The 25,445-nt window shown below is 39.1% G+C and overlaps 1 protein-coding gene across 2 annotated transcripts in view; it reads left to right on the forward strand.

The window, feature by feature from the left end:
- The window catches only part of BMPR2 (bone morphogenetic protein receptor type 2), a 108,181-nt gene that overhangs the window by 57,667 nt on the left and 25,069 nt on the right, over positions 1–25,445 (forward strand). For both annotated transcript variants that reach the window (XM_032115288.1, XM_032115287.1), the window contains exons 4-5: positions 24,664–24,774; positions 25,289–25,380. In XM_032115288.1, the coding sequence (XP_031971179.1) occupies positions 24,664–24,774; positions 25,289–25,380 (203 nt within the window). The remainder of the gene's footprint in view (positions 1–24,663; positions 24,775–25,288; positions 25,381–25,445) is intronic.

Consider the following 25,445-nt stretch of genomic DNA (forward strand, 5'->3'; position numbering starts at 1 on the left):
AAGGATCTGTAGAAACAGCAGAATACTGTTAGGCCCTTGAGCTAAATCCATCCAGAAAAATAATGGAGGAATAAAACAATTACTTTACACAATCTTTTGGTTGCAATTTTTCTGTGATACTTAACAGTGGTGTGTTGAAAGACGTAGCTAGACTACAAATGATTCAAGAAGACAAAAAGTAAGTTAAGATCTTAATACATGTTAGATATATCAAATTATCATTGTCATAACATATAGCAATTAGAAAAATTAAGTGTAATATTTAAGATAATGTCACTGTTGTTTTTAGAACGTCAAAACATTTGTCTCGCAACTATATCTGTGTAGAACAGAACAGCTTGCTGCTTTTTTTTTTTTTTAATTCATATTTGATCAGGGTATAAATACATGTAATTCATCCTGTCTTGTAAAAAAACTTCTATAAAAATGAAAGATAAGATTGAGGACAAACAGGTTCTTGAAGCCTTAAATTTAATCCTTAACTGCTTCTTAATGTGCAGCTGGTAATTTAAAACAATCATACATCTGAGTACTCATAATATTCATCTCTTCTATTTTAAAGATAATCCAGGCAGATTTGAGTAGCTGTTGGTTGATAATCCCTCCAGCTAGAATTTTGCAAATGCTGTAGGATGGGTTATAGTCTAGAACCCACGGTCTGGAGGTATTAAAAATGCAGAGATTAAGATAGCTGTTTCCTGATGCCAGGAGAAGTAGTGGTTGGAGAATGGTGTTTATTGCTGATCTCAAGATTTGCCTGCAGAGTTTGGAGCTACTCAAATGCAGAAGTTCAGAAACAACCACTCATCCTCAATCTTTAACTTGCACTTTTGAGGAAAGATATACTTTCTACTTCTGTGATAAATTGCTCATGGATAGATTCAGTATTCTTTCATCTTATATTTTCACAAAAAATTGACCAAAAATATTCCATCTTAACATCAGCCAGTATACTCATATACCCCTTAACCCAATCTAAAAAGGGCCAACTATGGCTTCCTGGGTCAGTGTTTTGAGATGTGTTCACTTCATTGGCTTTGTCAAATATTTAGTTTGAGACTTGCTAAATATCTGCATCTCGTGACTACAGAATGCTTCTTAAATTCTGAGACTGTTTTGAAGACAAATTCATTAGGTCCTCAATCATTCATAATAGCCAGTTAAATAGAAATTAAGTAGCTAAAGACTTAAATGATCTCCCTTGTTGGTCATAGATATATTGCTGTAATGAAACATTCACGTTAAAATAACATCAAGATGAAAGAGCAATTTTTAATTATTTTTTCCCTCAAGGCTGCTTCCTGGCACTGCAAGTATTATAATGTAGCAGCAACCGAGTGTTAAGAATACATCACCTGTCATACAAAAATGTATTTGTGTGATACATGGAAAAAATCCCTGGCAGCAACAGTTGAGCAGTTACTGGTACATGTGGTTGATAATTATATAGGGTTTTCATTTCATAACAGCAAATTGTGGCTGCAATTTTTAGAGGATTTAGGAAACTTTTGTTAAATAAGAGCACTGTGTTGTGGATATGAAGAGACAACCTCACACAGTGAAGGAAGTTACTCCAGAACGCTGGTAGACAAGCTTATCTTTCCAGTATAACATCCTTGCCTTTCTTTGCCAGCCTTCTTGCTATGTATATAAAATATGTATGTAAAAGTCTGTCTTGAAGTGCTCATGGAATTGTGTGGAAACTTTGACAAAAACTACCATTTAAAAAAAAAAAAGTAATTACTAATGTATGTGACTGGGACAGGTTAGTTATGGTAGTAAAAAGACAGTTTTCATGTAACTGTTGTTTTTGAGAGGCAGCAGTTAGGCTCATGGAGCTGCGAGCATGTGGCCCAATCTAACTCCCACTGAAGCTGAATTAGATCATGTCAGACTAATTTTGGAAAGTTGCAACTCTGCTCACTCTCAGTTGTCTTGAACTGCTTTTTCCGGAGAGTAGCATCTGATATTAATTTATAATTGAAATGCATTTACTTCAGCTAAGTTTGTTGCTAATATTTAATCTGGTCTTTAATTTCTGATCTGCCTAATCTAAAAAATCACTCTGTAAATAAGATTTTTCCTTTATGTGCATTATTCCTTTTGTTTTCAGGTGATTTAGATGTAAAGGGGAAATTACAAACCTTTGCAAGGTGGCAGATCTTGAGTTTTAAAAGATGAAGGTGGGACTAATCTACACAGGGAATAAGATAAGACTTGTACCCTTGAAATGACAGGGACTCAGGCACCTCTTCCTTCAGTGAAGAGACAAGGTATTCTATGTCATTAATGTACCTTAACTGTTATAAGGTGGGGGAATAGGTATTAAGACAGTAATTAAGGGCCTTAATATTTCTTGAAAAAAGAAGCTTACTTTGAGACAGTTAAGCATTTGATGCAAGAGGATGATACTGTGCCTCTGAGGAAGTTACTTTAGGGCGCTATAGAAAATGAAGTTGCTGAACTGCTGAAGGAGATAGAAGCAAATGTGCGTGGAGGTTTCTTAGCCTGTGTCTCTCTTAAAAGAGATTGTATGTGGTGCAGCTAATAGAGGGGAAAAATAAAAAGTAGGGCTTTTTAAAAACAATTCTTTAGTATACTGGCTTCATGATGAAATATTTGGATTTTTAGCCATATGTTGACAAATGTATTTTCATGAAACTTCAGTTGCCTTTCTTTCTGAAATTTAGTGCTTAGTGAGGGTTTTTTTGCTGTTTATTTGGTTACAGGAAATTAATTAACTGCTGAGGGGGCTGTGACACTGGGTCCACATTGCTACAAATGCGTAGTGATAAGGTTTGGAAACGTGAACTAATTAAGGCTATGTCTTGTGTTGCAACTGAGGGAGAAGTGACGGTATTGTGGATTACTGTAGGGGAGAAGAAGTGAAAGTTATTGCAGGAAGCACAGTATTAAAGCAATTGCAATAGAAGGTTATTTAGAAATTCAAGTGAAAGTCTTAAGTTCTGTAGAATCAGTGGAATGCTTTGCAAGTCTCTCAAGATAACCAGTAATGCTTGTTGAGTAACTTCAGTTCAGTTTCCCATTAAAATTGAATCTATCAAAAGCAGAATCTCTTAAAGATTGTTGGTAGCAGCACTTACTGTTTTAACTTCTAAGACATCATAGTCTCCTGAGATTAAATTTGAATCTTTACTGAATTTAAAAGTAAAGCTTTGATGTGAAATTGGAGTCTTGCATATGAAATGTTAGCTGTGAAAGCAAAACCTCCTTAGGCAGAAAACTGTGTAAATTTTTTCTCTTACAGAAACATTTAATCAGGAAGATGAAATTGAAGTGTTTTACTTGCACTGACATTGAAATGTTTTGGAAATGTTTTTAAATTTCTGCTATGCACCAAACCCACAAAATACTGAAAACCATGTTAAAAGAGCAAACGTGTTTGTTTGAAAAAGCAGAGACATTTCAAATATTATTTTTACCAAAAAACCCCCAAAAACCAAACCCTCTTTTTTTTTTTTTTTTTCCCCCTTTTACGATTACATTCCTTATTGCTTTGTCAAACTCCTGTTGGACCACACTTGATAGGGAAGGTAACTGCAGGGATTAGTAGTGTGTTATGACCTGGAGGTCCAAGAGCAAGCATCTTTGCAAAGCTCTGTTTACAATATGCTGGAATCTAAAAAGGGGTTTTTTAGATGCAAGGTGGGACTTTTTTCTGTATCTTGATGTTGCAATATAGTGTGTTTGTGAAGTGCTAGAGCTATATTTGCACCTTGTTTCAGAGGGCTAAACATATTTTTCTTGAGTCCTTAGAGATTTCAATTCCTCAAGTAGCTGTGAGCATAACTTCTAGCTTACTCGTTTGATACAATTGTCTGATCTGCATTTTTGTCATCCTTGAAGTATCCTGCTTATTTCTTGTACTCCACAGTGACTATTTTATTCATATTTGAGATCTAAAATTAAGAAAGGAAACACAAATTTTGTGTAGCATAATCGCTGGTTTTGCCACCATCAGTAATAGTGAAAACGTGCATTTTAAGTTAACCAATAAGTGATTAAGTAAATAAGTGATTCACAGTCTTGTATCATGTGCAGTTCCTGAGGCACCAATTTGCATCTCAGCTGGAAATTACTTGCTTGCGTTTTATACACTTCTAAGAGTTTAAAGATCTGCAAATATCTCTGGGTAATACAAATATAGTAGAGATACTTTTTCCATTTACTGGGAATGCTGAGTACTGTCAGACTTTTATACTGTTGGATAATAAATTCAATGTCTTCATTAGCAGATATCTTTTGTGACAGTGTACGTTGGGGCTTTATTGTGAATGCCTTATAGACACAAGGTAAATGTAGATAAGGCTCCTCAGAATGGTACTCTTTCAGTACACATTAGTGGAAAGCTGGATTGTAAATAAAAAAGGTAGCAGATAAGGAATTGTTTTGCCTCGTCTCAAGGCAAAGTGGATAATAGACAAGGGTGCTGTAATTTTTATGTCTTTATTCACATGCTGCAATATGAAGTGTAATACATGCATGCATGCAATATCATCATTCTAAACAAACCCTACACTGCTACTTAGCAACACAAATAATTTGAAAAATAGTAGGAGCTCTCTGGAAGGCAGATTGATGTATCAGTGCACTTTTGGGTGTCATTGTAGACTGACAGGCTTTCTGATGGTGTAGTAGTAGTAATAGGCTTCAACAGCTATTCCTCAAAAATTCTAACGCTGGGTGCTGGAAATTTTAACATTTCAGTGGGAGTTAAGACTACACCACTGTGAAGGCATTTCTCCTTTAAAGACTTGTGGATTTTGTTTAGGTAACTCTCCTCAACAAAGAGTTCTGACTGAATTAGGCAAGATAGTGTACATTGAAGTCATTGCCAAGCGAAATGGAAACACTGTTTATGTTTTGTGGATGGTCTACTTGTCTATGTCCCTGTGCTTTTTCAAATGTTTATTTTCACGTTGGCTGTGTTGATCTCCTGCTTTCCCTGTCTTGTCATGCTAAAGGCTCCTTGCAGGGAGCCAGAATGGCAGAGAGGGCTGTGCACAGGCTGCTCCGTGGCTCCAGCTCCTGACAGAGGGCATTAGCTTCAAAATACTGCAGTTGTATCTCCCTGGGCAGCCTGGAGCTGCTGCGCTTGCTGAGAACACTGTTTCTCATAACCTGCTTTGTTCTGCCATGTTACCCACGGAGCATTCCTCAGGATTTTTAGCATGGCTCTGCTCTGGTCGTCTTGAACAATTTTGAAATGAATGGAGTTAAGATTAAAAGGAGCAAGAGCTTTGTGAAGTTTGGTTATAAAGCACTGCTCGGTGTTGCCAGCTACTGCTAATAAAGTCCCACCCCATGCCCAGTACAGTAATAGTCTTTGTCCTCAGACTACTGGCAGAGTAAGAGGCAGGCTTGGGACTGGAGCTGTTAAGTGCAAAAGGGAAGATCACTTACAAATATCGTGTCTGCTGTTTGCTGTTATTAGGCTCATCTGTGTAGAATAGTGTTTAGATCATGGAAAACCTTTCATGTCTTTTTCTTGCTCCTTAATTAGACATTTTCAGTAAGCCTCACTTGTTTCTGTCCTGCGTGCTAAGTTTGCTGACAGAAATATGATTCTATATCACGGTTTTGTCCAATGCATTTTGCCCCTATGATTTTGAAATGGATACAATTAATAAAGAAATATTTAGGTTCTTGGCATTTAACTTACCCTCAGATTAGCCTGTTAGCCCAGCTGCTTTGCAGTCTTACCTGAGCTGCAGCTGTAGCTCAGCGCAATGCCTCAGAGGAGACTGAAAGTCCAGACACACACTTAAAATATGTTGCCCCTTCAAAACTGGTCATTAGTCACATTTCCTTATTGAACCTTTTTTGATAGTTTTTTTTCTTTATCTGAAAAATAATGTGATCTAGAAGACCCAATATGTTACATTGATTTCTGGCTCCTTTCCTTACGATATAGCATGCAGTGTATCTTCAGAGAGGGTGCTATCTGGAGGCAAAATGCTAATGACCTTTCAATCTGGCACAATCGTAGGAGCTTTAGGTAAATAAAGCGTTTGGTTTTTAACAGTGTGATGTTGTTTTTAAGGACACTTGAATTACTTCTAGACAGAAGAGCTGAAATTATGTAGGTTAGCTGCCAGGTGGCTCCTGCAGAGCAGGCTGTGAGTGGAGACAGCCGCATTGCCCCCAAAACAGGGAGCACAGGCTGCAGGGCAGCACCATGCCGGCTTGGATCTGGCTTGCAGGTGCTGCAGCCAAAGCCTGACCTCGAGACTGTGCTTATCTTCGTATACATGCACTAAGTGACAACTATTTATGTGGTTTGATTTCTTTCACAACTGTGCTGTTGGAGCATCTTCTGTTGGGAATATAAAAAGGGTTAGGAGCTATACTTCGTAGCAGCTATAGGTTCTCTCTTTCTCTTCATCCCTTCGTCGTATCAGACAAAATCTTTGCATGTGGATGGATATTGGGGATCAGTGTTTTAAATTAGTTTTCCTTACAAAGAAAGGCTTATGTCCTTCTTATGAAAAGAGTGAATGGCAAATTCAGGTGAGTGCCTCAAGTGTTTGGATTGTGAACTTGTGATTAACTCTGGAATTCTGAATGTGAAGTTTCGTAACTGGGCATCTAGCTCCTGACATATGTCGTCCTGGCTATAGATATCTCCATTATTTCTGGAGAACTGAGATGTCAGGGTTGTTTTGAAGTCACCTGAGGTGATCTTTTGGCTTTCTGGCTAACAGAACCCACGTGCTTGAAAAACAAAGAGTTCATAGAGCATCCAGGGGAGCCAATGCAACATTAAGTGCATTGCATTAGTGTGCTTCTGGTCGTGTTACCCCTGATTATACACCAACTGCAGGTTTTTTCAAAGCTGTAATTTTCAAGATGGAATAACTCCTATTGTTGCTGTCCAAATAGATGATGACAGTATATTCACTAAAATCTTGGTGAAGATTCCTGTGAATGTAATTTTACTTAAACAGGGATTCAAGTTGATGCCAAAAATCTGTTTACATTTCTGTTGGTTTTATAATGAAGAAAGCTTACTGTGGCTACTAGGGCAGACTAGGGTCTGGTGAGGTCCTGAAAAAGTTATAAGGAGACCTAAATGAACTATAAAAAATAGAGTTGCTTAATCCGTAACTACTTCTGTATACCCATACTGAATATTTCTTTGTGTCTTTTTATTTTATCTTGGTATTTTGTGGTGTTACCTTTCTCAGTTATGTCGCAGTTTCTTCTTTCTGTGATAGGTTTGGGAATTTTCTTTCCTGACATATTGAATTAGCTGCTGTTGATGTATACCATTCACTATTATTATTTTTGCTGGTTTGTATTTAATAAATAAAATGAATGGTGAGGTGTTGCTATGGACACTAATACGTAAGCATTAGACTAGGGACACCGAGTGTTTTGTCTATTTTTGTGTGAGACAGAGACTTTTTTCCTCTTGTTGCAATTCTCATTAGGACTGAATTTTGTGGTAGGAAATGTGATTTTTCATGTCAGCTGTTAGAGATGTGCAGATTTTTTGTTGTTGTTTTTTAGCTTCCATGTTTTCAACATTATAATAGGTATTGATCTTTCTAAAAACCAAACATCAGATTTGTGTAGGCAGTCCATACATTTCTTTCTCAGAAGTCTTCTTTTGTTTATCAGTGTTTTATTTTTGGGATACTAAGATGTTTTATTATGTAACACATTTGTTAATTTGGAAGAAATCAATATATGAATTAGCCTTAACATCTAACTTAGTGAGTTTTACCTTATTTCAGTTTATTTGTGTAGTATACTTCCATGCAGAATCAATTAATGGAAAAACATTTGCTGTATAGATATGTCTAGGAGGGAGAAGTTAGGAATTCAATCTTTAAGGGCAGGGAATATACTGAAAGAGGGAATTGTGAAGATTTTTCTATTACCTTAGCCTTTTTTTTGAAATGTTCTTTAGCTTTTTTCTTTTATTTTGAAGTAGAAAGACCAATTTGTCATTTTCTGAGGGATCTGAGGAAGGACTTTTTCTAAGACATTGATACCAAGTTGCAGTGACATTGGAGTTTGTGATCCAGTTCTTTTAAATTCCTTTGAAGATTACAGTGAGGTGGACTCAATGTTTAATCACTACAGTTTTATGCATTTATTTTAAAGATTGCGCCTACAAAATATTACATATATGTTTCTTGGCATTATTATTTCCTAGAAGTTTCTGAAGTACCTGTGAATGATATTATACTTTGACTTTGGCCTGGATTTTTGCCTTCCCTTTAGACTGGTGGCATGAGGCTCATTTAGAATCTGCTTTCAGGCCTGTAAGTATTTTCTGAGAGTAGCAAAAAATTCCCTGCTTCAGACATTCATATTGACTTAAAACTATATATAGTTTGAGCAAGGGTGTAAGGTATCCTTGCATCCTGTGTAAAAACACTTCTCACTTTCGTAATGCTAGAACGGGAAATACAAGTGTTGGAGCTGTAGCAGTGAAAGTGATTTTTTTTCTCCCTATGCCGAATAAAAATATTTTTCTTTATCTTATTTCTTTTTATCTTTGAGTTGTGGTTCAGTGCCCTGTCTATCAATTTGTTCACAAGCTGGATGTGGCTGTCTGAAGGAATACACTGCTGATATGTGCTCTGGACAGCTGAACCAACTATATGGAGCCACTGAGATAATTTTTATTTAGTTGTAGTTCTGTTTTCCTGTTAAAGCATTAACCTACTCTAAAAGTAGTGATGCATGTAGAAATAGAACTTTAAACCCTAATAAATTAGTATTAGTGTTATAAAACAGAAGCACAGTTTTTGTGTATGTATTCCTTTCACCTGGGGGGTTTTACTCTTTAAAAAAACTAAAACCAAAACAACACACACATAAAAACTTCAAAAAGAAGCAAAACCCAAATCCGCCCCCTGCCTCCCGATAGAAGAAACAGACAAAATAACCCCCAAGCATGGAGAAAATACCCACATTCACACCAGCATGAACTCCTGACAGGGTAGACATCCAAATTGCAGTGCATACAAGTTGGTTATATTCTAACTGTGGTTCTGTTTTCCTCAGTTTCTGGTCTCTGAGGGTATAATTGCAGTGACTAAGGCAAAATGGATGATGCTGATTGAGCCACAGTGAATTGCACTGTGTTCTTCCTTTGAATGCAGGTCCAGACACTGCTGTTCCGCAGTGCTATGGGAAAGCAGAGACAACTTGGTGAAAACATACTGCAAAATAAGGCCTGGAAAGCCAGAGAAATCAGTGACAGATGAACATTTAGAAAATATTTTAAATGGTTTTTGAGAAGTTTATGTAATGAGTCTGAAGAGTAAGTTGAGTTTCTCTGCCTTTATCAGCACCGTGAGCAGATCGATCCTGCACTTGTTACCTGCAGGTAAGGCTGGGCCATGCTCTCCCACCCATGGGTTTGGGTGAGCAGAGCACTGCTCACCCCTGCGTGAGACACTCCCAGCTGCAGAGCCATTCATAGCATCTCTGGAGCAAACTAAAACTGTGTGTGGGTGACATAAGTACAGACTGTAAACCAGGAGCATTACACATCTCTGAGTGTGGTGCCAGGTGCTCTGGGGCTGCTGTCCCCTGCCAGCACTGCTCAGAGGGTGCAGGGAGACCGAGCCAAGGGAGGTGTAGGCCAGCTTTGGAGGGTTAAATAGGAGACTTCTCTCTGGCACTAAGAGAACAGGTAGTGAGTAATAGTAGCGGGAGGGAGTGCATCAAGGAAAAGATTTGAAACTAATTTGAGATTTCAGTATATAGCTCAGATGTGCTTACATGACTTTTCCTTCTTTTTCTACAGTTAAATGTTGTTTTTGAGAAGGTTGGTTTGTTTGGGGTTGGGGGGCATTTTTCTTTGGTTTTTATTATTTTAATTAAAACTGAAAACATGAAGCTCTATTGTGGAGAGAAAGTTTTCATAATAGTCTTGGGGTGTTGAAGATGAAGACAATAATAATTAAATATTGCTAATGGGGGGAAAATTCATAAATTGCAAATCCTTGATTTTGCTAGATATTTCAGAATAGACCAAGTGAAATAAGGTACTAAAGATGTCAGTCTGAACAGGTTCTCCCAGCTACTGAGCTTGATCCTACACTGAGCTGGTGTGTAATATTAAAATCTGTACTCAGAGTAGGGAGTGGAGGTGAGCACAGTCCTACATTTAAAAAGAGTCTGGCTGTGTGGTCACTGTGCCATGATTGCTGTGGAACAGAAGTTTCCTGTTGTATAAGGGAGCACAGCACTAAGTATTTGATTAGCTGAGATCATATGTCACCTAAATGTTCATCAAGGACATGTTCATTTTATCCCTGCACACTTACATGTGAGTTTATGAGTGGGTTGGTAGGTGAGCATAAACGGGTACATTTAGAGTTTTTTCTGGTTTTTTCTACCTGTATCAGAATTGAAAGTACCACTTTTTAGGCATTTACAGTTTGTGCTTAGGCTGAACCTGATGAGTAGCCTAGCACATCTGATGCCAGAAGCATGACATGAATTTCTTCACTGCCTTAATGTCTTTGTAATCACTGTAATGGGTTGTATCTTATTCCCAAAAGTGCTATTGGCAAAATGCTGGCCTGTGTTACGATGGAGCCCTTGAAATGAGATTGGAAGGCAGGCTTTTCCATTCTTTCTAGGTGGTTATGGAATGAAACAGTTACCAGGTAGGTGCTATTAGCTGCAGGTGTTTCTGAGAAGCAAATATGTTCTTGCAAATGCCATCAGCTTCCACCTGTAATGGAGCTATGATTTGATGGTTTGATAGAAATGTCGTCAGGTACTTGACAACTTCTTGTATTTTTGCAGGGCTCCTGACAGACCTTTCCAGGAGTTGAAACCTTTCAGCAAATGGCAATTTAGAAAGAAAAATAGGAAATGTGTAAGCATCATGGAGCTCATGGAACACTTGGATTTCCTTTTTTAAAGGATAGATTGGGAAACAGAACTCTTGTCTAAAACGATAATAGGACAATATCTGCCCAGAGGCATAACTGGTGTAATTACCTGTGAGTTGTTGGAAGGAATAAGCAAGGAAAACAAGCAAAAAAAACCCCAGCAACCAAACCATAGTTAAGGCTGAAAGCATGGAGTTGATTTGCAATTGTAAATCATCATTTTTGTCCTGGGTATGCATTTTCACTTTGATGAAGTTTATAGAGTTGCATATTCCTAAACCTAGACTAGTGATTGAGGGTATCTTGAATTTTGAGAGACCAAACAAGGCTGTATTAAAAGCGTCTTCATTGAAGTGTAGAAATGCTTTGATGGTGACCACTTGGGAGCCAGATAATAATTTGAAAACCTTGCCTGTGACTGCATGTATTTTCTGATGTGTTAAAGTGGGAACAGGACATTCAGAAAGGAGTCCATCTCAAGTTTAATTTTGGGTTTTTCGTTTTGCAAAAAAAGATTTCTACTTGCTTAATGGGACTTGAGGTTTTTGCCTTTCACTTAATAGGATTTCATGGTATGGTCAGGATTTGAGTAAATTAGATTGACAGAAGACTTCTTTATATTCATTTTTTTTTAAAGGCTCCTTTTTCCATTCTAATTTCTACAGTATCTGTGTAAATAACTGTCATATGAAGGTACCAGTTTTAGACTTAGTTTAATTGTACAACATCATTGAAACAGCTGAAAGCAATACTCAGGGCTGTGACCAGTTCAGGGATTGATTTAAGAAAGTTTTTATTACATGGAAAATATGTTTAAAGTAGAAGAGTTACAGAAGCCATATCATTCAATATGTAAGTTTTATTCAGTCTGTGAAATCTATCTAGCAATCATGCAGATTCCAACATCATTAGCAAGTAATTTCCATAGGATTATGAAATGTCTCCTCATGACCTATTCAGATTTGTGTTGAAATATTTATTCCTGGTTTGAAACAAGTTTGTTACTGTAGGGCAGACAGAACATGTTATACAAGTGAAGTCAGCTGTAACACGAATTGATAGCTTTGATGCCAGCCTTTGTACTTGATTGATGTATATTTATTTTGGCAGGGATGTTGCCTTAGATATGGTCCTTCCTCCCCTCCCATGGTCTCCCCGTTGGCTTCCGTAGCCCGCTCCCAGCTCAGCAGAGCCGTGGTTGTGCAGCACAGCTGCTGGGCACCGCTGGGCTGGAACAGCACCTGGGAGTAGGAGGCAAGGGATGCCTGAGCTAGCACTTGTGCTGCAAGAACTGAACATCAAACGATGTCTGTATTTCATCTGAAATCAAGTACTTAGATCTGTAGAAGGATTTTGCATAAGTGCAAACTAAGGATTACTATTTATCATTATTGCCTTTTTCATCTTCATGCTATTTTAAAGTAATCAGAATAACCTTTGAAGTTAGGGAAGGTACTGTTTTTTTCCCATTATATAACTAGCTAACATAAAGCACTAAGAGGCAAAGTAACCTACCTAAGATCAGGCTATTCTGTATCAGAGCCAGCAACACGATTTGAGTTTCTCTTTGTTTTATATTTCAAGTTCTGGAAATTTTTTCTTTCCTTTAGGAAAAGAAAATGCATTTACATATCTCTAACGTGCACTTGTGTGCCCTCATACAAGATGCAGTTTTCTGTTTGAAGGAGGTCACTCCAGCTGGTGTCTTGGAAACAGGAGCTGTGTGTCAGAGGAGACTGTTGATTTTGCTGGGGTCCCCGTGAGGTTAAAGCCTTTCTCTGCTCTGGGCTTCTCACTGTTTCAGCTCCTGCCCTGCCGAGTGCTGGCCCTGCCACTGCCTCTCCTCCTCACGGGCTTGTCTGTCCTTTTCTGTCTCACAGCCTTTTCTGTCCTTTATTTCCTTCTGCTTGAGGATGTCCCCAAATAGCTGTGTCTCATATCTGTGCCGTATCTTTGAGAGAGAGGTTCTTCCTGCCCGGAAACCATCTGAATGTCCATTTAAGCAAGGACAGTAGAGGGAAATAGCCCTTGCTAAGGCCTCTCAGCTGGGAAGGAGAGGCAGCTTTCAGCAGGAACCAGCTTCAGAGGTTCCAGAGGTTCAGCTGCTCCGCCGCCCTCCTCTGCTCACAGGCATGAACACAGGGGAGAGCAGTGTCCTCAGTGATGGCCTGTGCTGGATGGGACCAAGTGAGGAACAGGAGTGAGACTGAGGCATTGATGCAGACTGAATGAGAGTGCCTATGGTCCTGAAGAAGATAAGCAGAGATCTTCACTGTTCACTGCATTCCTCAGGCGCCCTGGAGCAAGATAGGAGGGGGATTTCTGTCTGGTCCCAACCTCCCACTTTCTGCTTATTGCTTACGTCCTCCTAATAACCATTTCATCTGGGAAATACCTGGTAAGACCAACCAGTACGATGTTTGAGCATAGAGAAACGTAATTATTATTGTTATCTTTAAATTACAGAAGACTTCTAAAATCTTTTTGAATATTTTCAAAAATATTGAATATATTCAAAAATATTGAATCTTTTTGAATATCCTAGAAAAAGGTTTTGCTAAGATTAGAAATTGTATGGCCATGTAGAGAAGATGATTGGAGAAAATAAGAGAGCAGGTAGGATTAATGGAAAAACGGGACATGTACATTCATGTTACTCTGTCCTTCTAAACCTTTGTAGCAAGAGCTAGAGCAGATGCATACCTTTTGGACTACTGCAGGCATTGTCTGAATTTGCATTAGCCAGACTAACACAGTCTTTGTGTGAATGTTTCTAAAATATCAGACAGGTTTAACTCACAACTCTGTAGCATAGGCCTTCAAATTTAAAATCACAAAACCTTTCATATACAAGAATGTATGCTATACTGAGTTGTACTAGAAGTATAGAAATATGTTCTTGAGTTAAAGAGAGTAGGAAAAGTTAAGTTTTAGTACTAAAATACTTCCTACACTTGAGGATTACACTTGAGGATTACAATATTAAGCTGATTTAGGGTATTACATCTGAAATACTAGGACATAAAACCAAAAATGTAATGAAAAGTTTTGTCAAAACTCATTCTCACCCTGTTTGTATTGATCTTGGGCTTATACTTGAAACAGATTGGTTGCCTAAAATTGTGCTATCATTCAGATTTCATTGCATGCTTAGGGAAATTATTTTGGAATAAACACCCAGTACAATTGTCCTTTAAATCAGTTCATTCTTCATTGCCTGTTGCTAAGGTTGACAAGAAAATAAAAAATATTCCTGGAAGTCAATGAGAGGTGTGCAGCTCTACTGACAGAACATGAGTGCTCTGTGTTCCTGACCAGGCAGGAGCAGCACCACATCTCTGTGCTGTGGCTGTGAACAGAGGCACCACCACTCCTCCAGGGTGTGCCCAGCAAGAACCTGCTGGGACAGGCCCAGACATCCCACACTGCTTGGGCTTGGCTCGTCTTCCCATCAAGGAAATGGCTGGCAAGGGAGGAACGTGGGTTTCTGTAGGAGCAAGGGGAGCATGACTGATGGGTAGACAGCATTCCTGGGCTTCAGCACTCTTAAAGACATGAAAAATGCAGCGCATGGGATCAGAGCTGCCTTTTCTGAAGGATCTGGGGGGTTGGTTGTTTGCTCACCTGTATAAAACCAGGCATTTCAGTGTTTTGATGTCATTTTTTTGGGCTCTATTTTTAGTGCCTGGGAACATTACTGATACGAAATACGTAGCTATTGAGCTTGTTGGAGTTAAAATAACTTCAAATGTCTTTAAAGAGGCTTTCTGAAGTACTCTTTTTTTTCCATTGCAGCACATGTAGTTTTTGACCCAGTGCGTTATAGAGGCCGGAAGTGTGCCATTATGTTAAAGCTGGTGTTACCATTTGGTTTGATAAGCAGGAAGTCCTGTTGGTCCAAGATGAATATAAGGGGATAATGTAAATGTTGTTTTCAGCCTTTCTATTAAAATTTTTTTTTCTGACTTATATTTCAATATGGGAGATGTCCCCAGTATGTTGTTAAGTGCTCAAATTAGCTTTCTCTTTAGCTTGAGGTAAGGCTGAGGTGTACTCAAAAACAGTTTGACTATAGAAGCAACATATTGCTTTAATCTCTCTAGTAATCAAATATTTATTGGTATATAGGGAACTTCAGAAAGAATAACCTAAATTTAGTTTTGTGTTTGGATTGCTATTTTTTTTACATACATCATGATTATAAGGTTCTATTCAGTAGTGTTAGAAATTATACTGAAGAGGCCTGAACTCCTGGAAGAAAAGGCAGAAAGAGAAGTTTTGTTGGGTTTTTATGAACTCATTAATTTCTTCTGCACACATGTGACAAGCTGCTAATTCACCTCTCTTATCTAGCCATCAAAGAAAGAGTAGTTAGGGATTTCATAACTCACTCTCCTGCCTAAGGTATTACTACTCATGCTTCATTTTTGAGTTTCATGTATCATTGCATCCCTCAGTATTCAAAATGAACAAAAACAGCCAATCTAAACCCCATAGCCTGGCTCCGGATTGGGTGCTTGGTGGCAGCCAGTACACTGGAGGAGGACAGAGGAAGGGAGGACTGTGGAAGGGATTCCATCTCTGGGACTGCCTGGCTGCAGGGGCAGCGAGGGACTCCTCCTCTTGGAGACAAAGCTCAAATCCAAATGGCTTTTTCCAGCAGCAGATTTTTGAAGAGAGATCTGCCCACTGAAACTCTGCCATCATGGATGACTGACTTCTAGCTGTAGCATGATTCCTCTGGAGCACATTATGTGAAATAAATTTTACAGCCCAAGCTGTTTGATGTTTTGAGGCATTCACTGAGGAGGCAGATGGGATCTGTGATGCATGATTGCCAGGTTTTGATGTTACTGCAAGTCTCATGAGAGACTGGTGCTTTCTGACAGTCCAGGTTCCACACAGTGATGCAATTATGTGAAAAATGCATTAAAATTTTAGCTCTCCTGATGTGGAGAAAAACATGAAAAGATGTGTCCTGAAGGGTGCCATATGACAATAAGTATATAAGATTTTATATAAAAAGTTAAAGTCAGTCAAATGTGATGATGCTGAGTGCAAAGTGGAAACACATTGGTAACTCTTTAAATCTTTTCTTCAAATATTGGAATGATTGGAAACAAGTGCAAATTATCTGTTTCATCTAAGCCAATAGACCAGAAACCAGAGACTTGCTCTTAAGTCCAGGGAAAACATCCATTTTCAGTTATGAAAGAAAATTGCCCTAGGGCTATGGATTGGCAGGATTATTCTGCTAAAGAATGTTGCACCATCTCCCACAAAAAATACAGTTCCCATTGTGTTTTCCATCTGCGTGTGCACCGTGCTCAGTCCTCTTCCACAGAAATTATCTTCCTAACTTCATTGTGCCTTCAAGTGCCTCCAAAACTTTTATGTGAAAGAGTGGTTCCTTACCCTAACTTCAGTTTAAGAACTGAAGATGGACACGTTGATAACAGTTTGTAATCGTATTGCAAAATTTGGACATGGATCTTAATTTTATTAATAATTTGTCAAATGCTTACAGAAAAGATGCAACCTTACCTCTTATACATGGGTTCATAAAACAGAATTAGGGTAATAGTTGTTTTAAAACATGCACCTATAAAAGCTCAGGTCAGTACCAGAAGTTGTTAGGAAATGCTCTTTTTTCCTTTCATCGTTCTCAACTATACATAGATTTAATAGAAAATTGGGAACAGCTCCTGCTGGAGTTCACTCTAAATGTCTGTAGACCGTAATTTAAAGGTATTCCAACCCTGTAGATCCAATTTAACTAAAAATACAGGTTTAAATGCTTTTAATTAAATTTGTGTAGATGGGATTCTTGTTGTCATTATATGATAATCTGACCTATGTCCCTGGTATCTAAAAGGCTACTAATGTATTTTTTTGTTAAAAGTTCTCTACTTTTTTTTTCTTTCATTACACATTTTGTTCCCTGCACTGAATGAATTTAGGATTTACATAAAATAGTTTGGGTCGTTCTGGCATAGTGTTTGTATCGGGGGCTTTCTTGTCATTTGCTCTAATGTGATGAAGACTCTACTCTCTTGCTGCAGGACAGTGGATCAGGAATGAAGCAGTGGTCACTTGGTTGGAAAGAAATGTTGATTATGGTTCAGAAAGGAGGAGGGGAGAAGAGACCTGATGAGGTGTTCTGGTTTGGTTGGAATGTGCTGCTAGAATCCAGTAAGGGATGCAAATTTTACTAGTTGTGGAGAATTCCAAGGACATGTTTGATACAAGCTTTGTGTAGACAAAACAGATAAACAGATTATGATTGAGGTCTGTGGGCCCTTGGAAAAGATTGCTAATGGGATGTTTTTTCAAAGGACCGAGATCTTATCACTGTCATGAAAATAGTGCAGGGCCACCATGAAAAGAAATGTGACTTTAAAAGCAAGTTGAATTAAATACACTTGAAAGGCCTCTTTCTGAGCTGCAGAGCATATTTGCAGTTATCTGCAGCTGAAGGCCACATTGCCCCCACACTGCAGCCTTCCATGTCATGCTGCGTTGGTGACGGAACCGAAAGCTTTCCCTCTTCCTTCTGATCTCATCCTCAGTATCAGTGAGATTCCTTAGTGGAAGGGCAACTTCTGCACCAGATTGGCAATGAGCATATTGAATCTATCACATCAAAGAAATAGTTGTAGGATGGCGTGAAGACTCTGCTTCTTTTAAAAGTGATCTGTATGGACAGATCTTTTGAATCCCTCTGTAATTTTACTGACTTTGATCAGAGTCCATACAGCTGTAGTTGTTTTGAAGAATCAGATGTTACTGTTGTGCTGTGAAGGTTAAAGGATGGTGTTTTCCTTATGTGTTCGAGACTAACGTTGCTACCTACATGTGATATGGGAAATTAAAAAAATGTTAATATTTTGGTACCTATCAAAGCCACTTGGCTTTAAGACCACTTGGCTTTTGATATATAGCTATGAGAAATTCTGTGGGAACATACGTAATTATTTTTTAACTGATTTTGATTATATAGAATAATTGTATGTTTGTCTAAAATGTTTTTATACAATGCTTCTCTAAACTTAAATACACACATACATTTTCTAGAATTATTTACTACTGTGTGGCAGATACACAGCTGTGAGTCATTTACATGAAGAGCAGGCAGATTTCTTAAAGTGGAATGAAAAGCTTTAATAGCAATATAGAGATCTGGTGGAAATTTATGTGCAAATGTCCTTTATTATATGATCACAACCTTGTAAATATATAGCATTGAAACAACATTCAAAAGCCTAAGGTTTCATATTCAAATATTAGAAGGAAACAATATCGTTGCCTGCATAGTTTCAAGGCCATATCCTTTTGTGTGTTTGTGTTGGGATACAGCCTTTAATTATACAATCAAATCTTTCCTCTTGGGATTCCTAGTTTTCCAGCTTGGTTAACACTCACTGCCTTTTCTCACGGCTGTCTCAAGACGTCTCATCGTAATAGTGACCTCTCTGATGTCCCAGGGAGCTCTCTGGCCATTCCAGTGTAGCGCCTTGGATGTAGGGGTAGAGAGAAGTTCTCTGGACAGCTTTCAGCTGCCTTAGGGAGGAGACTAGCCTTCTTTGTCCTCATTTCCGATTCCATTTGCTTCATACCTTCTCATTTCAGTAATAGTATTAGGGAAACAATGTGTTAAATGGTGAAGTAGGAAATACGAGAACTCTGCCTGGGTTCCTCACAGTTCATCATCCAGGCTGGAATATTACCTCCAGGAGCACAGATGTGGGTGCTTGAACTGACACCATGACGTTGGCAGTGGTGGGTTAGTTGGTGCTCTATCCAGAGCAGCCTCCTGTCTGCAGGCCTCACAGCACTTGCTGAAGGGGAAGGAAGATAGAAGAATTGTGCATCCCCTTTCTGGCTCCCAGAAAGGAGTTCTCTGTATTTACAGACTCATTTGCCATTGGCTGTTGTTACCTGGCTTTGTCTCAGTTTTCTCTGATTTCTCACAACATTCTTTGGTCATAGGATAAACTCTAATTTTGAAGTATGGAAACAGGAAGCCTACAAAAGAGGCTTTAATTTTTGAAAGTTAGATTACAGAGAAATAAAAAAGTTTTTTCAAGCATAGGCACAGATTGGAATACTTTTGCATTAATTAATATTACAAGCTCATGTTTATAGTGGAAAAGTTACTTTGAAGAAAAAACATTCTTCCTGATGCCATTAGCGCTGGCAGTGTTGTTCATTCTGTGTCATTACTGGGGAAGGTTAGGAAGGCAGCAGTTTGACAACTTCCATGCGTGGCAGTATGGAAGCTTAATCTACAAACCTTAATTTAGCACAGATATTGTATAGATGCTTGGAAACTGTTATGGCAGCAGTGCCTGAGAAAAGAGAGAGAAATGTTTCATGCGATACAAGTGCCTGCAGGGAGTGTCCCAAGTGCAGGGCTGGGTTCAGCCAGATGACTCACTTCTAACTGAGTACTAGAAGCATTTCTCTTCACGGTTCGCTCTGAAATACATTCCCAGTTATTTGTGTGTACCTTCTCCATACACAGGAGCTGTTGTACTCGGGTTTTTGGAACCTGAAAACAAGCTCTTTATTGATGATGAGGTCAGGACGCTTCTGGGAATGGTGGCTTGTTGGTTACCAGCTGCTCCCCAGACAGAAGGAGGTTGTCCTTCTGTTTTAATGAGTTGTGCTTTGTTTCATTTTCTTACTTACAAAAGACAAAAAAAGGATTTATGCTGTTTGCTGTGATATTTCTTTGTGATGGGATTGGTAGACTTCAGTAAACTGCGGACTGCTATCAGAATTACTGGCAAAATGTTTCAAGACAGAAGTGTGTTCGTGCTGGGTGTCTTCCACATGGCGCCTTTGCATTGCTGTTTGTAGAGGCAGTAGCCCTTTGAGCAGTGCTCCCTTTCCCATCCTAGTGGGATAAGAAATTGGCTCTTAAGGTTGTCTGGGCCTTACAGCATGTCTTGGTTTAAAAGACAGGTGTCTGCTAAGGAAGGCAGGAGCCCCCCTTGGAATGGCAGATGCGACCCCCCTTCCCTCCGAGTTGTTATAATTTTGAAATCAAGGGGCTTTTAGGCAAAGATGTGGGCAATAGGAATAACAGTTCTTAACTATTATATATCTATATGTGTATAACCAGTCAAACAAAACAACAACAACTCTGGCAGTAACAGCAATCACAAACCCAGTGCCAGCCTTCTCGGCTGTCGGGCCCTTTCCCCTCGGGTGCAGTTCCGCTCGCAGCCGGCAGGGGCGCTGGCGGCTCCCGGTGAGCAGGGCAGGTGCGATGGTTCCCCCGCGGCTGCAGGGGGCGCTCCGGAGCGAGCTCGGGGAGCACGCGGCACCGGTGCCCCGGGATCCCGGGAAGGGATGGGACAAAGGCTTCACAAACCCCTGGGCAGCCGATCCCGGTGTCTGCCAGACCCTCGGGAACAGCCGGCTGGAGCGGCAGGGACGAGCACAAATCCCGGGTGGCAGACGAGATGTATCCAAACAGGGAACCCCCCGGAGGTCGGGCAGGCAGGACGAGCACGGCTACAACGTAGCAAGGGCTCGAAGCAGCAGCGGGGGCAGGGCGGCCACAGCCCGGCTCCCAGCAGGGCAGGGAATGGCGGCCTTGGGATCCCGGGGTTTCTCCAGCAGAAGGAAAAGCAGCTGAAGAAAGCTGAAGAAAGCTCTCTCTCTGTCCAAACACCTGAGACCGACTGCCCACACACCCAGGTGAAACAAAAGAGTAGCCAGATGCACCCCACCCCCAATGGGTAGGTCTTTTGTCTTTCTTAAGTACCCAGAAATTTGTCCCCCTAGCAACACGTATGGGGAAAATTCCTTTAAACAGAAAAAAACCCCCAGGAGAACTCCTGAAACCCCAACACAGCAGTTTCTGTTGGTTTTAATTTTTTGTTGTGGCACATTTCTTTGTAGATCAGGGAGCCTAAGCTGAAGCTGGAAATAAAAGTCGCACTTACAAATAGCAGTGAAACAAGCACCTGCACTAGCCTTGCTTTAAGTTACAGTAACGTAAATCTGAGGAAGCTCTGACAAGATCTTCTGTGTACAACTGTACATAGAGTTTAGCTCACCAGTCAACTCCTTAATTGTTGGATTTTCTAGAGTCTGCAGCTAATTCTGCTCTTTATGCTATTGCTTTTTTTATGCAATACATTGGTTTGGGAATAATACCGAGATACCAGCACTCCCAGTCTAAGATTTGAAAACAGTGTTTTTAAATCAGTTGGTATGTGTCACTAAATACCCAAATATTGGTAATGATTCCAAAAATTCAGGTGAGATTGTTGAGTGGTTGTTACGCATGTTTAAAGTCTCTTTGTACAGTGACATGATGAAAAACTAGTGAAGCTGTAGGGCAGGGTGTCTGGTCCTTGCAACTAGACCTGAAAAGCAGAGTCCACTGATTTGAGGGAGGGGTTGTTAACAGCTTAAGACCACCCAAGTCTTCGTTCAGAAAAATGTAATATCAAATCATAGCTTTCATAATGACTGTCCTAATCGTGATGAGTCATGGTTGTTTTGGCCCAGACTGTAAGTTTATGGAAGAAAGCATGTACATTTTACATCCTTATTTCAAAAGTGCCTTGCTTAAAGGTTAGCGATTACTTTTATTGACCTACACTGATGTGTCTTTTGGGGAGTTAGTTAAAACGCAACTCCAAATAATACCAAGAGAAGTATGACTCTTGTGCATATGTATATAAAAAACATGTATGAATCGCTTAGAAGTAGATAAAAGAGGAAATATGAGCCTCTGCAAATGTCTTGAGAGGTCCTATGTGATTCTTAGCTAGGCATTTAAAGGTAACTATCATGTGAAAGACTAAAGATGAAATATATCCAAAGAAAGAGAAGGATTAATAAAATTAGTGAGTTAATAAGAGTTTTCTTAAGTTTTGGAACGTTTGAAAACTGGGTTGATAAGTGACATATCCTTTTTGTTCTGTGTAAGAAAGATTGATAATCTGACAACATCCAAAGTTACTGTTTTACAAAGCAGGTAGAGGGTTGATAGAAATAACATTGGAGGGGGTAGGTTGGAGCTGTCTGGGCCTCTTGTCATTGTGGGGTTTTTGTGCTTCCCTTTTAGTGTAGATTAGTATCATTTGCTTGTAGAAGTTGTCCTTGCTGGGAAATGACTGGCTGTCACACACAGCATTTTACTCACTCATGTTGTTTCGAGCTGCATGTTATCACTCCATTGAGATGCTCACTTACCCTTACTAAGAAATCTGTATTTATTCTTAAATTTATAGATACTGCACATCACCCTGACAGTAGTAACTCGCATTGTAGGACTGATTTGGTTGTTGGAATGTTGACAGTGTTATTTTTAAATATTTATAAGAATTGAAAATTAGTTCAAGATAAGCCAATATGAGATTCTTATGAAACAATTCTGTTTAAAAAAAAATTAAAGCATTCTTTCCTCTTGAAGGCCAGGAAGGTCTGTGAGGTTACCTGGTGGTTGCACAGCTACCCACTAAACAGAAAAAGCCCGAAGAGGGGATGGTCCATCAAGGAAGGAGAAAGAAACAATCCTTTTTCACTTTGTGTTTTTCAGCTGCTAATGGGAACAAAATGTTATCTTGAGATTTTCTGGTATCTCTTCAGCCTGCAGAATGACACCATTCACAGGCTTCTAAGGGGAGTGTGCCAAGGCAGCCAGAGCTTCAGAGGAACTGTTGCTCAGGATGCCCTTGAACAGCAAAATCCCATTCCAGGGTGGAGGAGGGCGCTCCTGATGAGGCATGTTGTTAAGCCTTTGATTGTATAGAAAACTAAAGAAGAGCAATCAAACTTAGGCATCAGATGTCATTTGGCAAACAGTGGTGGAAATGATTGCTGGTTGTTTACCGATGGGAAGGTAGCAAATGGCTGTGCTCTAGTTGTGTGCAGTCAAGGAAAATAACAGCTGGGATTATAACAAAAAGGTCAGTCTCTCAAAACCTGCTACTTTTTAGTACATGCTAGGCACTGTCTTGAACTGATGCAAAAGCTACCACATTTAATATATATTTTAAAAGATAACCTGATAAAATGTAAATTCCATTCATAAAAATATGAAAGTCAAAACTACCATTTCCCTGCCAGCAGTTACTCATCTTCTTACACTTCTGTCATGTTTCATATAGCTTTGTATGATGTAACAGTTTCCTTTGTGATGTTGTGGGTTTTAATATATATGTATGTCTATGTTTTGAATTTATAATTTAGATGACAATTGTAATGTGTATCTTTTAATCTTCTCACTATGGAAGTCACAGCTCATATTCCTCATTAGCATTCTATGGCAATAACTTATTTTCTTAGTGAAACTTATTTGACCAAAACCAGTAGTGATGGTATTTCTTTCGACAGAACAAGTTTAAATTTGATGGTATCGTGATTATCCCTCCCTTTTATTTAAAGAATAAATAAAGGTATCAGATATGAGCTGCATGTGGGTTTTGATAGGTGATTCTTCACATACTTCTGTCACAGCTGAAATTCTCTGGCATTCTGTTTTACCAGCTTTTTATTATTTCCCCTTACTGATATGGTTATGTAAAAATGACAGTTGACACTGGGAATTTGAAGCAGTGAATCATGTTGAATTTCTTTTAAATGCAATTCAAGGAAAGTGAATTTGTCAGTTTATTCAGCTAGTGTAGACTGGGATAAAGTATATTTCAGTCTCACCTAGAAGTTTATCCAATGTTTAAGTCTTGTGTGCATTTTATATTTTGTGGTTTTAGTGTAGTTAGATCTCATTACAGTCTTTTTAGGAGTACTTTTTGCAGTATATAAGACATGTTTAAACATAGTTCCCAAACTTGGTTTTGAAGCCAAAGTAAATGAGGTCTTGTAGCACCACATTCCAGTGTTTCTGACATCAGAAGAGTATCTGCACTAATAATTTTTTATATTAAAGTGGCTGGATTTTTTATATGCCTGCGAGAAGCAAGACCGGGGTCTGACATGGAGAAGCATTTTAAGGCGCTAACAAATGTTTTCATGAAATCATTTTCCTTCTCTGGGGAAATAAAAACCCAACCAAGAAAACCTGAAAAAGCAAGATACTCACATTCTGACAAAAAATCAAGTGCTATTTTACAACAGGCTCAATAAAACTAGTTTTATTTAATTTTGTTTAGTGTTTTGGTTTTGCTTCAGGTTTCCTGCTGCAGTCTTTAGAGATACCTCTTTTTGTGTATTAAGAAGCAAGAATTATGCCAAAAATTATCTGAGCACTGACACAAAACAAATCAAAACCCCACAGTATGTTGAAATATATGCGTAAGTGGACTTACGTATGTTGTAGGTATTTGAGTCTGAAACATTCAATATTCCTCATATTTGCAGCCCAATTAGCAAATTCATGAGATTTTTGTCCTGGGAAGAGCAACAAAAGAACCTTGTAAAGGTTACAGACCTGATGCATACCAGAAACTGGATCAAGGCACAGATAGGAGGGCAGAACTGCATCAACTTGGCCTTGTATGGCTGGGCTGAACTTTGCCAGATAGAAGGAAGAATCACTTTCTGCTGTCAGTGCCTCTCTCTACAGGGCAAGGGCAGACCGGGAAAAGCTGCCAGTGAACGTGTGCCCAGCTGGTTTTGAGCTGATTGGCTCTTTTGCCATCCCTGGATTTTGAGAGAAAAAAGTTTAGTGTGATGTTTGGCAATCCAGAGTACATTTTTTCCCCTCATTGTTGTAATAACAATTACATGTTTTATAGTGTTTATTCTTTCAAATTTACAATTTAATAGTCCTCATCTTGTTTGCTTTTAGATTCTTCTCATTCTTTTCATCGAGATGAGACCATCGTTATTGCCCTGGCATCTGTGTCTGTACTGGCTGTTCTGATAGCTGCTCTGTTCTTTGGATACAGGATGCTTGCAGGTAGGGATTGACAATCTTCTTGCCTTTGTTATTTTTCAGTTGTTCATTTGGCTATTGCTCAAAGTTATACTTAGGTCTTCTGTTCTCCCCACTCCCTATTACCTGCTTGCACATAATTCTGCTCCCCTTTCTCCTCTCTGACATTTTATGGTGATATCCCTTTCATAACAGTTTGGAGAGAGTAATGAGTTCTCTAAGCTGCCATTTTGGGACCCATTTTTCTTCCACAAATCCTCTGCTCAGCACAGCTTAAGTGAGGTGGTGAACATGCTTTATAGTTTTTGCCAGTGACTTTAAATTATCAAAATAGTTGTGTAGCAGGTAGTTTGTAGCTTATCAGCACCTTCACTGCTCATTTTGCTGACTTTGAGAAGATTTTACAGGACTCCTTTTTACTTGTTACATCCTTGCCTACAATAAGTAATTCTGCCAGGTCCCAGGTAAGTTGCATTTTTTTCACTTGGAGCATGTCCAGAAAGGAAACTCTCTGATTTCCTTGTCACCTCTTCCCCAGGAGACCGTAAACAAGGTTTGCACAGTATGAACATGATGGAGGCAGCAGCATCAGAGCCCTCATTGGATCTGGATAATCTGAAGTTGTTAGAGGTAAGTATTCAACTCAGTTCTTAATCTTCATTTTTATTCAATATAATGCTTGTGGTCATATCCCA

This window comes from Corvus moneduloides, chromosome 7 (genome assembly GCF_009650955.1).
Source record: "Corvus moneduloides isolate bCorMon1 chromosome 7, bCorMon1.pri, whole genome shotgun sequence".
Classification (NCBI taxonomy): Eukaryota; Metazoa; Chordata; class Aves; order Passeriformes; family Corvidae; genus Corvus; species Corvus moneduloides.